Genomic DNA, 12,354 nt, shown 5'->3' with positions numbered 1-12,354 from the left:
GCCCTGTAGAAGTTAATGTGAATTTGAGGGAAAATTACGTTTCCCATTAATTAGTGGCAGTGCCCCCCACGCCTGTCCCCAGCACCTCCCAGGGACTATAAGTGATTTCAAAATTTCTGCTCAGCTCAAAAGCTAAGGCATGACTTAAAAAAATGCTTGGGTGAGGCAGGCATAGTGGTCTTCCCCTGTAATCCCAGTATGTGGGAGGCTGAGGCAGGAGGATCATAAATTCAGGCCAAAATACACCGTTAGCTCACACCCTCCTTTCTGGCTTATGTGACCGTTTGTGTGAGGTGTGGGTGCCCGTTCTGAGAGTGCAGAGGCTGCCTTGTCCTCTACAGTGGGCTCACAGCACAGGTGGGAAGCAGCCCTCCCGGGCCAAAGCGCCAGGATGAGAGGGTGGAGCTGGGCCCTCACCCTGCAGGGCACCTGGCCACCCTGGACCTTTATCCGTGAGCAACTTTCTAGCTTGTCTCCGCCACACGTGAACCATGCATGTGTCAAGCCAGAGTCCCACCGCAGACCAGGTTGACACCAGACCCACACACCCGGCTGCAGTGACAGCTCCGGTTCCCACGGCCTGGGAGAAAAGGTGCTTTCCACACAACAGGGCCATTTTCAGAGGGGCTCAACAAAACGTAGCCACCTCCTAACTAGGTCAGGGCGACATGTGACGACAAAGTCCTTTTCAGTAAGAGAACTGTTAACAAGCAATTTAAGCAAAACGATGGCTTGTTTTATTTACAATACTTAATGCATTTACACAGTTTCATTCCCTAAGCCTTTTAGGAAGTGATTCCAGTTTGTGCAACGAGTTCACAGGAAAATCTTAAGATATCGATTAGACACCTTAAGTTCTAAACTTTGAGATTTCATACTGTTAATAAAGGACTATTTTTAACCAAGAAAAACAACTCTGAATACTGCTCTCTGGTACCTTTGTGCCTAACACAAGCCGGCCAGCCTATGAAGCGACACCGTCAGACCTGGGTGAAGTATCCTGACCACCCGCCCAGTAAGATGCGAAGCAAACGGCCACAGTGCCCATTTTATTTCAGTGCTCTCCTCTTGGACTCTCTCAACTGTTGCTGGGCTCGCTCAGGGCGCAGGCAGGCGGGATTCCAGTCTGGAAGATCTGAAGCCGGACTCCTAGTGCAGCAGGCAGCCTTGCAGTCAGGCCGGAGCCAGAAGGGTCGTGTCCGGTGGTTTCCCGGGAGGCCACTGGCGGAAGCCCAGCGGTCAGCCGTTCCCTACTGGCAGCTCCTCCTTCCTCTCCTCCTCCTTCAGTTACTGCCCAGAGCTCGGTGTCTCCTGAGGCGATGAGAGAAACCAGTCCCTCCACTAGGACACTAAAAAGTGCTCGACGTCACAAAAACATCCGTTAACCGAACAGGCGAAGAGCAATGGAAGTGAGAGAGCGGGATGACTCCATTCACACAATTACTGCCCCTCAGAACGCCAGGCGTCTCAGCGCCCGAGCCGGGCAGCGGACAGGGCTTATCTCCACTCTGGGTCCACCCGACTTGGCGAAGGTGGCTGGCTAGGGGCTGCTGAACTGCAAAGATAAAGCCTGGCACACGGCAGAAACGAGAATTGGAAGATAGACATGGCGAGGTAGAGTTGAGAGAGTTCAATTAAAATTTCTGAGCAGAGACCTTTTGGCACACACTAAAATCACAGGCTCCCCATAAGATTCTCCCTGTGAAACCTTTCCAAAGTGCTTACCACGCAGGAATCCTCAGGCCTATTTAGGAAACGGGTAAATCTAACAAAATAAAGTCATCTGAAGAAATCCATTCCTGGCACTGCAGCTATTACCTTCCCCAGATTGAAGCAAGTAAGAACAATGCTATCATTTGCTGAATTTATTTTAACAAATTGATTTAGAAATACCGTAGAATTAAACAAAACTTCCGACATGTAAACATACTGCCATGTTCCTGAAACAGATGTTAACACCTGATAGAAGTTAATAACCACTTGTCAGGAAAGCTGCCCACAAATAAGGCCAGTCTTCACTCAGCAAAACTAAAGCCACTCTGTCTCCAGCTTTCCTAGGCCGACAATGTAATACTATCACACCACAGTCAAATATAATACAGACGACACTGGGTGGGCAGATCAGTACCATTGGTTACAGCTGTTGGACAGTTTCATTCTCGGCGCCACATTAAAACAAGCCAGTCACATCAAATAAATCATGGCTTTTTTCTTTATCACAACTCACTAAGTGATGTTAATTATGGTCCTTGTCAAACACGTTTGGTAAAGGCTATTTACAGTGTACATGGCCGAGCATGCACTATTTATAGTTACAAAGATACCTGCCAGTTTATTACAATAGAATTACACAGTGCCTGCAAATGGTGAAACATCTCCCACATCATTTAAATCAACAGTTTCAAGCAGAAAACGTTCCTTATTTGACCACGACTGCAATAATTACATGAAAATTCTTATAAAAACATGAATCCTCTTCAAGAAATTGATGCATATTCTACACACTACAGGTTAAGGCAGTTAACAAAATGTGTTCCTGATAACTGGAGGTCTTGACAATGTCAATTAAAGCTGTCTCACTCTCGTTTCATTCCCCGTCACGTACTCAAGGGTTGCGAATGATTTCGTTTTTAAAGTCAAAAAATTGTTAGCAACTGAGATGACTCTGGAGAAAAGTAGTTGGTAGGAAAAGGAAAGGTTGGATTTAGCCTGAAAGTCTTCAAATCATAAACAAGAGCATTATTTGTTAGTTTGAATCTTAAATTATAAAACAAATACATATAGTTTACCCTTCTTAATTTAAAATATACTGTACTTTGAACAATTCAAGTAATGTAAGACTATCAAAAATAACTTCATAAGCCATACAAGTGTCAATTGCATTTTCCATTAAGAACTTTTTAAAAACCATAAACTAAACGACAGTTTAGTTATATAAATGATAAATGACTTTTTATTTGCACTTGTGATTCCTTTAATATAAACTGTTATCAACGAATACGTAAAGATATGGCAGATTATGCGTTTGATCAAAGCACTTTGATTTAAGCATAAAACAGATTTCAGTGGTAAAGTTCGTGCATAAGATCCAAGGGGTCGCCTCTGACGCCCGGGTGCCCGTCGGGCTGGAACCCGTCGCTCCTCACTGCGGACGAGACAGGGCACAAGCTTCTGTAAACGGGGAGGGCGCTGCCACAAACCCAGGGTCGAGTTCTCTGATGAACAGCACTCCCCTTCAGCTGGAGAGCCTTCCCAAGTGTCTTCCAGCACTGGAGTATTTTCTGCTGGCCTCTTAATTTCATAAATTAACTTTTGTTTCCATTTTTATGGTGGTTGTGTTCACAGTTTTGCTTTAAAAATTGGTTTAAATTTATGTAAAATTCTGTACATGTTCACAAATTATTGCATAAACAGCATAATCTTCAAGACAGTGTTTGCAAACACATGTCCAATTCAGGAAAAAAGACAATTCACGTTTCCCGCCTGGCTTTTTTCTTCTTTTTTATTTGTTTGGGAGATTCCCAGTTAGTTTCAGACTTGGCTAAAAGAAAAAAAGGGGAAACAGAGATGAAAGGCTGGAAAAATAAGTATTGTTATATCTCAATAATACAAAAATAGCAACTAAGAAACAAATGCCTTAAATTCTTAAATTTTATGTTTTCAAGTCCTAGTTTTGTATTTTTTTTGTTTTGTTTTGTTTTTTCTCCGGTACTGGGAACCGAACTCACGACCTTGCGCATGCCAGTCAGGTGCTTTTGCCGCTGAGCTAAATCCCCAGCCCCTCTAGTTTTGTATTTTTAAGCTACTCTGTATGTGCCTTTCTCCTTTTAATACCAATGTATTATTAGATTTGTTTCTGCTGATATTCAACCAATTTTTTTGTTGTTGTGGTTTTTTCTTTTTTGAGACAAGATTTCATTATGTAGAGTTCAGGCTGGCCTTGAATTCAGTGCAGCTGAGGCTGGTCTCAAACTTGAGAACTTCCTGCCTCAACCTCCCAAGTGCTGGGATTATAGGCATGGGCTTCCACGACCAGTGTCAACCAGTTTCAACTACAGAAAGCACCATTTTCTTTCTGAAATGGGGTGCTATATTGCCCAGGTTGGTCTCCAAATGCTGGGCTATTGCAGTCCTCCTCTTAGCTTGCGGAGCAGTACAGAGCCCAGTGGGAAAGCACCATTTGATCAGCGTAGGTGACACAACAGGATGCTGGGTACAATGGACACTGAAGACAGCCAAAGTAGGGAGGAGGAGAAAAAGGTACAGAACAACTTGTATCTCTCAAGACCACATGCAAACAGAAAAGGACAGGGATCAGTCACTCAGGCAGGTGGGTACCCAGCTGTCATCTTTTTCCTTCTTCAAATGCTGGAGACTGAATCTTGGGCCCTCACACTGAGCTACATCTCCAGTCCTGTTTTCTGCTTTATCTTTAGATAGGGGTTAAGTCACTCCCAGGGCGGGCTTGAACTTGTGACCCTCCTGCCTCAGTCTCTTGGAGCGCTGGGATTACAGGTGTGCACCACTGCACCCAGCCCCAAGTCTTTTTGTCCTTAGCCACTCAATCTCTCCTTGAATGATCTTAGGAGCCTGGCCCTCACGACCAAAGCCCACAAGATCCAAGGCAGCCAGCACCTGCACAGGGAGCAAGGGCTGGCTGCTCACGGACTTACTAGGCTTCTAAGACCACAACCTTCACAGGTACATGAGGAAAATGTGCACGTATGGAAGGACACGAAGGGACAGAAAGAGGGCTGCTTACTCTGTGAAGGAGGCACACTGTTTTGCTTGGTATTTGACTTGGACTTATCTGTCTCCTGCAGCAGCGGTGGCACTTGGGAAGAGCTCTTGTCAGAATCACTTTTTGTTGGGGGAACAGATGGCTCAGTGGGAACAGCAGGTGGAAGAGTCTTCATAGGCTATTTTGGAATAAAATTATCTCAGAATTTTTATAAAATTTTCCAAACAACACTATCACAGTAGTATCAAGAGGCCATTTAGCAGCAAGTAAACACTAAGATGGTTTCTGAGTAATTTATCAGCAGGAGTGGAGTGACGCAACTCACATCTGCCCTCCAGTGACCAAAGGAACCAGGTGCGACAATACTTTCAAATACAGGCGAACGGATGAAGGTATAAAATTATAAAATGGCTTCTCAAATAGTGAGCAATTTCAGCTTCATTAACTTTTAGACTCTCCTGATTCATTATAAATAACTACTTTTATATTCTTTAGGAATTTAATGATCTGTCTACTTCCCACATAACCTCAAAAACTTTTCACTGAAGATAAAGGGAAGTAGCAAACCTCCACACGGCTGGTGGCTGACGCTCTCTTACCATCTTCCCCACAGACAGCGGCAGCACTGGCTTTGGTTTTGCCTCAGTACATGGGGGGCACCAGGCCCGGCCAAGTCTACTTATCCTGGTAGTAAAAACCTCACTCAGGCAGAGCCCAGAGTGAATGTCAGAACCAGTTAATCTGCGGCACTGGGAGGGCTCCCTGCGGCTACTGCTCTGAACTAGACGTGAGGGCAATCCCGCTTTCCCAGGCCCCATGGGTTCAAGGAAGCACAGTGCAAAATGGACACAAGAGTAGTGTGGGCCCACTGGCTCCCATGTGAGATGTCTGAGCCCATTTATACTGCTTTCTTCATCTTTCTTAATGTTCCCTGTATTTATTTTTGGAGACAGGGTCTCGTTATGCAGTTCAGGCTGGCCTTGAGCTCACTTTGTAGCATAGGCTGGTCTTGAACTCACAACAATCCTCCTGCCTCAGCCTCCCGAGTGCTGGGATTACAGGCGTGTGCCAACGTGCCTGGCTCCCTGTATTTGTTTTGCATTTCAAAGCTTTATTATGCTATCTATCTATCTATCTATCTATCTATCTATCTATCTTTCATACCGGAAATCAAACTCAGGACCTTGCGCTTGCCAGGCAGGTGCTTATGCCACTGAACTATCTCCCTGGCCCTTTATTATGTATTTTAAATCATTTTCCTTCTCTCTTTCTTCACTGATGTTAAGTTACAGAAAAGTCTGCAACATTCTTCTCAAGATGATATTGAAAATGACTTGTTTGATTCCCAGTTCAAAAAAAAAAAAATCTAAATAGGACGTATGATGAGAGTTGTTTTAGTAGAAGTTACAAATTCACTTAGCAGTAACTGAGTTTGTCAAAAACTGTTCCCAGAGGGCAGGGATGGTTCTCCATCTTGTTCTCTGCTCTACCCCAGCACCTTGAACAGCCTGTGACAGACACACAGTGGGCTCTCAGTAAATTTTTTTGAGTGAGTGAATAAACGAACCTGGTGATTTCATCAGAATTCAACTGTCACTGGCCTAAAATTTTCACCCAGTGGTTTTGTCCTCTCTTTTTCTGAGACAGGGTCTAACTATGTAGTTCAAGGTGACCCTCCCGCCCTGGCTGCCTGAGTGCTGGAGGGGCAGGTGTGCATCATGACACCTGCTTAATGGTCTCTTCTGCTACACCAGCATTTTCCACAGAAGGTGCATCATTCACAAACTTGTTACCAGCCGGGCGTGGTGGTACACCCCTGTAATCCCAGCACTAGGGAGGCTGAGGTAGGAGGATGGTTGCAAGTTTGAGACCAGCCTGGGCTACAAAGTGAGCTCAAGGCCAGCTGGAGCTGCATAGCGAGAGCCTGTCTCAAAAAGACCAAAAAAAAAAAAAAAAAAATCAAAAACTTGTTACTAAATGTCACATTTTGCGAGGCTGAACCAGTCATATATATATATATATTTTTTGTCTTCCTGAGTACTGGGATTACAGGCGTGCGCCACTACACCCGGCTCTGAACCAGTTATATTAAGGGCTGCTTGAAAGTGGACAGACTGGCCCTGGGTTCAACCCCCACATACACCACGTTTTTTCCTGTTTGCTGTTTCTATGATCTCAGCAGCCTCAGGCTAGCCTGTGGATAAGAGGGACCACTGTCCTGTTGCTCTGGGCAAGTTATTCAACTGCTCTAGCTTCATTTAGATGTGCACCTTACTCTTCTCTGAGAGTCGTTTGCGGACTAGTCAGGGCACTGAAACTTATTAGCACAGTGCTGCAATAAAACATTAAGGCCTCATTTCTGAGTCAACAAAAGTATTATTCCTTAAAAATTACCTGGCTGTTTTGGACCAGAACTTCAGCTGAGTCACTAGTGCTGACTGTTTTTGAGGAAAAAGCTTTCTCCTGTTTTGGACGGGCTTTAGCGGTGTTCACGGAAAGCTCTTCTCTAACCTCTTTTTCCAATTCTTCTGTGTCCTACACAGGAAAGCAGGTGCTTTATGAGACGATAAAAATTATTTGCTCTTTACTAACAAAAGCCCATTTTGCTTGCTGTCCTGAAGATGATTCCCTAAAATAATTTCAGTTCAGAAGCTGTTCAAACAACTTCTAGAACATGCATTTATCACTCCTGCTGTCTCTGAGGGTCACTCCTTAGAGCTGTGAATGAGAAAACACACACACACCTCTCCAAATGGAAACCGCTTCAATTGATTAAACCTACTCAAATAGGAAAAAAGAAACTAACACATATTCTATTAAAAAGTCCACAATGAACTAGCTGATACTTGAACTAAGACGTTTTACCTAATACTCCTTCAGGGAACAGAACGTTTGTACATGGAGAGCAGCAAGGATGCTGATGGGGAATTCCAAGTTTGGCCACGCTACAGCTTAGCTGTACGATTTCAGACACAAGGCACTTAGCTTTTTGAGCCTGTTTCCTTAACTTTAATGTTTCCCAAGAAAAATTTGAAGGTTGTATCTAAGTAAGCTTTAATGTTCCCATTCTTCTTCTTTTTTGAGACTTTTATGAAGTTTCAGTAACAGAATTGTTGTGGTTCCTATCTAACTGCTCGTAGGTGGGGCTCGGGGAGGGGCCTGGATGCCCATCAGCGCCCATCTTCGCCCATCAGCGGATCAGCCCAGCACAGCTTACGGAAGGCCCACCCCCCTCCTCCTCCCTTGCTCTGGCTCTGCTTCCTTGCTGCCCTGCCATGACCTCTTTCTCCTCTGACACACCGCTCTGCTTGGGGCCAGCGGCTATGGACTGAAAGCTCTACAAACTGGGAGCCAAATACACCTATCTTCCTTGAAGCCATGTGTGTTGGGTACTGTGCCTCAGCATGAGAAAGTAAGACAATAATTCTAAATCACGTTACAAGGCTTTGGTACATATGTGCAATAAACCATAGGGACATTACTGCGAACTGTATTGTTCTTTAGCAAACATAAAAATTGTAGTTGTTTTTTGTACACAAGAAGAAGAGCATATAAATTACCAGATAAAATTATTATATGCGTAAGGCACAGGAGCAGTTAAGACTCCAGTAGTGGTCTTCTCTTCTTTTTTCTTTGGTTTTTTTCTGGTACCGGGAATCGAACTCACAACCTCACGCTTGCCAGGCAGGTGCTGTGCCACTGAGCTAAATCCCCAGCCCCAGCAGTGGTCTTTTTAACTGGCTAAGGTAACTGTACAAGCTTCATCATACATTGCTACTCTATCAAACTTGTTCAGGATAGCAGTGAGTAATTAGATGGTAATTCAAAATGTGATGTGAATGTAAGGTCAGCAGGTAGCTATGGATATATATAAGGTTTGCAATCTTATAAAATTTATAAGACATCAGGTTTTTTTGAGACAAGGTCTTGCTATGCAGTTTAGGCTGACTCTGAACTTACTACTATGTAGCCCAGGCTGATCTCCAATTCATGGCAATCCTCCTGCCTCAGCTTCCTGAGTGCTGGGATTACAGGCATGCACCACCACACCCAGTAGACATCAGTTTCTATCACTCCTAAACTGAACCTTAAAGAACCTCACCAACCCACATATCAACAACTAAAAATAACTTATTCCAAAATATAAACTTTTATGAATAGGATACTACTTGATCTACTCTGTGTAGAACTTTTACTTCTTTTTTTGTTTTGTTTTGTATTTTGAGACAGGATCTTGCCAGGTACAGAAGTTCAAGGTTGCCTCGAACTCACTATATAGTTCGGGCTAGCCTTAAACTCACAGCAATCATCATCATTTCTGCTTCCAGTATAATTCTTTTTTTTTTTTTTTTGGTACTGGGATTTGAACTCAGGACCTTGTGCTTGCCAGACAGGCATGCTTGTGCCACTGAGCTATATCCCCAGCCCGTCTAGTGTAACTAAGCAGTTATATAATTTGTACAAAGTAAAAACCAACAACAAAAAAGTAAGTGGCAGGGCTGGGGATATAGCCAGATGGGTCTAGGTTAGACACAGTTTTTTTTGTTTGTTTCAAAGTAAATACCTTTGATTTCCTTCCTCCCTCCCTCCCTCCCTTTCTTCCTTCTTTCCTTCTTTCCCTCCTTCCTTCCCTCCCTTTTTGTCTTTTTAAGACAAGGTCTCCCTATGCAGTCCAGGCTGGCCTTGAGCTCACTTTGTAGCCTAGGCTGGTCTCAAACTCATAATGATCCTCCTGCCTCAGCCTCCTGAGTACCGGGATTATAGGGGTGCGTCACCACGCCTCACTTCTGATGTGTTTTAAAAAAGTATCACACATTAATTTTTAAAAATGTAATTTTTCAAATGCTCTTCAGCCAGGCTTGGTGGTGCATGGCTGTTAATCCCAGCACTCAGGACTCTGAGGCAGAAAGATCACAGTGAGTTTGAGGTCAGCCTGAACTGTATAGTGAGACCCTGTCTTCAAACCACACCACACCACACCACACCAAATGCTTTTCAACGAAATCTGACGTCTTTCACTCCCATTTATCTCCATATACTCTTAGCATCTGTATACCCTCTCTCACGTTTTCAGCAGGTGTGTAATGAATGCTTACTCTTCTGGTACTTTACCTGTGCAAGAGAGTTATCTTCACCTTGCTTCTTCTTTTTCTTCTTTTTCTTTTTAGATTTCCCAGTTGTAAGAGCTCCCTCTCCCTTTTCTTTATCGTCATCTGAAACCTGACAATAAAAGCAAACATATTAAGTGAACTGGCTACATTTATTTTTATTTATTTATTTATTTTTGGTGGTACTGGGGATTGAACTCACAATCTTGTGCTTGCCAGGCAGGCACTTATGCCACTGAGCTGTATCCCCAGCCCCCTACATTTCCTTTTCTTTATTGTCTTTTTGAGACAAGGTCTCATTATGCAGTTGAGGCTGCCCTTAAGCTCACTTTGTCACCCAGGCTGGCCTCAAACTTGCAATAAGCTTCCTGCCTCAACCTCCCGAGTGCTGGGATTACAGGCGTGCACTACCACGCCTGGCTAAATTTCTATTATTCAGAAAATTATGAAATAATTTTACTCACTAAGTTCTATCTTTATCCTCCCAAATCTAAGAATTAGCAATGAGTAATAAAGCCAATGAAAATTAAAACATTAAAAATGTGATGTAGTATACAGACCTTCACTCTACTGTCTACAGTAAACCCCTTTTATTGTATTTTTTACTAATCACTACAAGACAATCAAGAGAGCTGTGTAAACTTTTGTGTTTTAAAAACTCACTGAGCAGGTAATTCTGTTTTAATGGAGTAGAAAATGCAGAGCTACCTGGATTCAAATTAATTTGACCCTGCTAAGAGAATGAACTGACAGGTTGCAGAGTGGGAGAAATATTTGCAATATACTAGTTCCAACAATGACTGCTAGGTAGACTATATACACTACAACAGTAAAAAAAAAAAAAAAAAAAAAAAAAAACAAAAACAACAACCCCAAAACAAACCATAAAACTCAATCAGAAAATATACAAAAAACATGAACAGACAGTTCATCAAAGAAGATAATAAACAGATGGCAAACAGCACATGGAAAAATATTCACACCATAAAACAAGCTCTTAAGGCAATTCAAATCAAAACTGCAATGAGTAGCCGGGTGTGGTGGCGCACGCTTGTAATCCCAGCACTGGGAAGGCTGAGGCAGGAGAATCTCTGTGAGTTCGAGACCAGCCTGGGGTACAAAGTGAGCTCAAGGCCAGCCTGAACTATTTGGTGGGACGCTGTCTCAAAAAGACAAAAACACAACAAACAAACAAACAAACACTGCAATGAGTCATTACTTATCTGAATGTCTAACAGAAGAAGCAATGACAGCTGCAAATGCTTACAAGGTCACAAACCCAGGGTTCAAGGGAATATAAAGTGATAGGGGTATTGAAAGTATTTTGAAAGTTTCTTAATGTACTGAACATGCAACCACCATGCCACCTAGAGGTAACACTCCTGTGTATCCAGCCCCGGGCAATGAAAACATGTTTACACAAAAACTCAACTGTTCACTGGCAGTTTTATTCACAGTAGTCCAAACTGAGAACAGCTTGAGTGGGTTTCAACAGAAGAATGGCTCAACTCAAGTAAACCCAGAACAGGGAGACCCATTCACCAACAAAGTGTACAAGTTAGTGGTACACAGGACAAAATGACAAGCTCCAGAGAATTCTGATGAATGAAAACATCACCCCCTCAATGCACTAATATTAAAAATCTACACTGCATAAAAATCCCATTAACACAACCATTTTTTTAAAGACAAGGTTTGCTATGTTTCCCGGCTGTACTTGACCTGTGGGGTTCAAGAGATCTGCCCATTTTGGTTCCCTGAGCAGCTGAGACTACACAGACATACCACCCTGAGCTAGTACAATATCCTTGAGATCACAAAGTCACGTGGCCCAGGCAAGGGGCTGCAGAGGGTTACACTGAGGAGGGAAGAAAGGGCGGCCAGAGAAGGGCAGCATGCCTCTGTGATGGAAATGTTCATCTATTTATTTATTTACTCATTTATTTTTCAGGATGGTACCCCTGGGAGACGCTGGGTAAAAGAAACAGAAAATTTTTCTGTATATTTTTTTCTTCTATTTATCTTTTAATCTTTATGTTTTTGTATATTATACTCTATATTATTTTTTAAAATTATTACTATTTTTGTCTTTTTTGGAGACAGGGTCTCTCTATGCAGCCCAGGCTGGACTTGAACACGCAATGATCCTCTTGCCTTAGCCTCCCAGGTGCTGGGATTACAGGTATGTGCCACCTTGGCTCTATTATTTATTTTTTGGGCAGTATTATTTCTTAGATATGAATCTGTGTCTCAAAATAAAGGGCTTAATTTAAAAAATTCAATTTGAAAAGGAATGTCAAGGCCGGGTGTGGTGGTACACACCTGTAATCCCAGCACTCGGGAGGCTGAGGCAGGAGGATCGTTGTGAGTTCGAGACCAGCCTGGGCTACAAAGTGAGCTCAAGACCAGCCTAGGGGCTGGGGATTTAGCTCAGCGGCAAAAGCGCCTGCCTGGCAAGCGCAAGGTCGTGAGTTCAGTTCCCGGTACCGGAGAAAAACCAAAAAA

At 43.2% G+C, this 12,354-nt stretch overlaps 1 protein-coding gene across 1 annotated transcript in view; it reads right to left on the bottom strand.

Annotated features, from left to right (window-relative positions):
* Positions 1-714: 714 nt before the first annotated feature.
* The window catches only part of Mtdh (metadherin), a gene marked incomplete in the record, with an annotated part of 61,309 nt that continues 49,669 nt past the window's right edge, over positions 715-12,354 (bottom strand). The window contains 4 exon segments of the mRNA XM_013512772.1: positions 715-3,541; positions 4,763-4,919; positions 7,136-7,276; positions 9,854-9,961. Of these exon segments, the coding sequence (XP_013368226.1) occupies positions 3,471-3,541; positions 4,763-4,919; positions 7,136-7,276; positions 9,854-9,961 (477 nt within the window).

Source organism: Chinchilla lanigera, unplaced genomic scaffold, assembly GCF_000276665.1.
Source record: "Chinchilla lanigera isolate Chin_1 unplaced genomic scaffold, ChiLan1.0 scaffold00016, whole genome shotgun sequence".
Classification (NCBI taxonomy): domain Eukaryota; kingdom Metazoa; phylum Chordata; class Mammalia; order Rodentia; family Chinchillidae; genus Chinchilla; species Chinchilla lanigera.
Note: the sequence above shows the minus strand (reverse complement) of the source record. Positions and strands in the feature narration are given on the sequence as shown.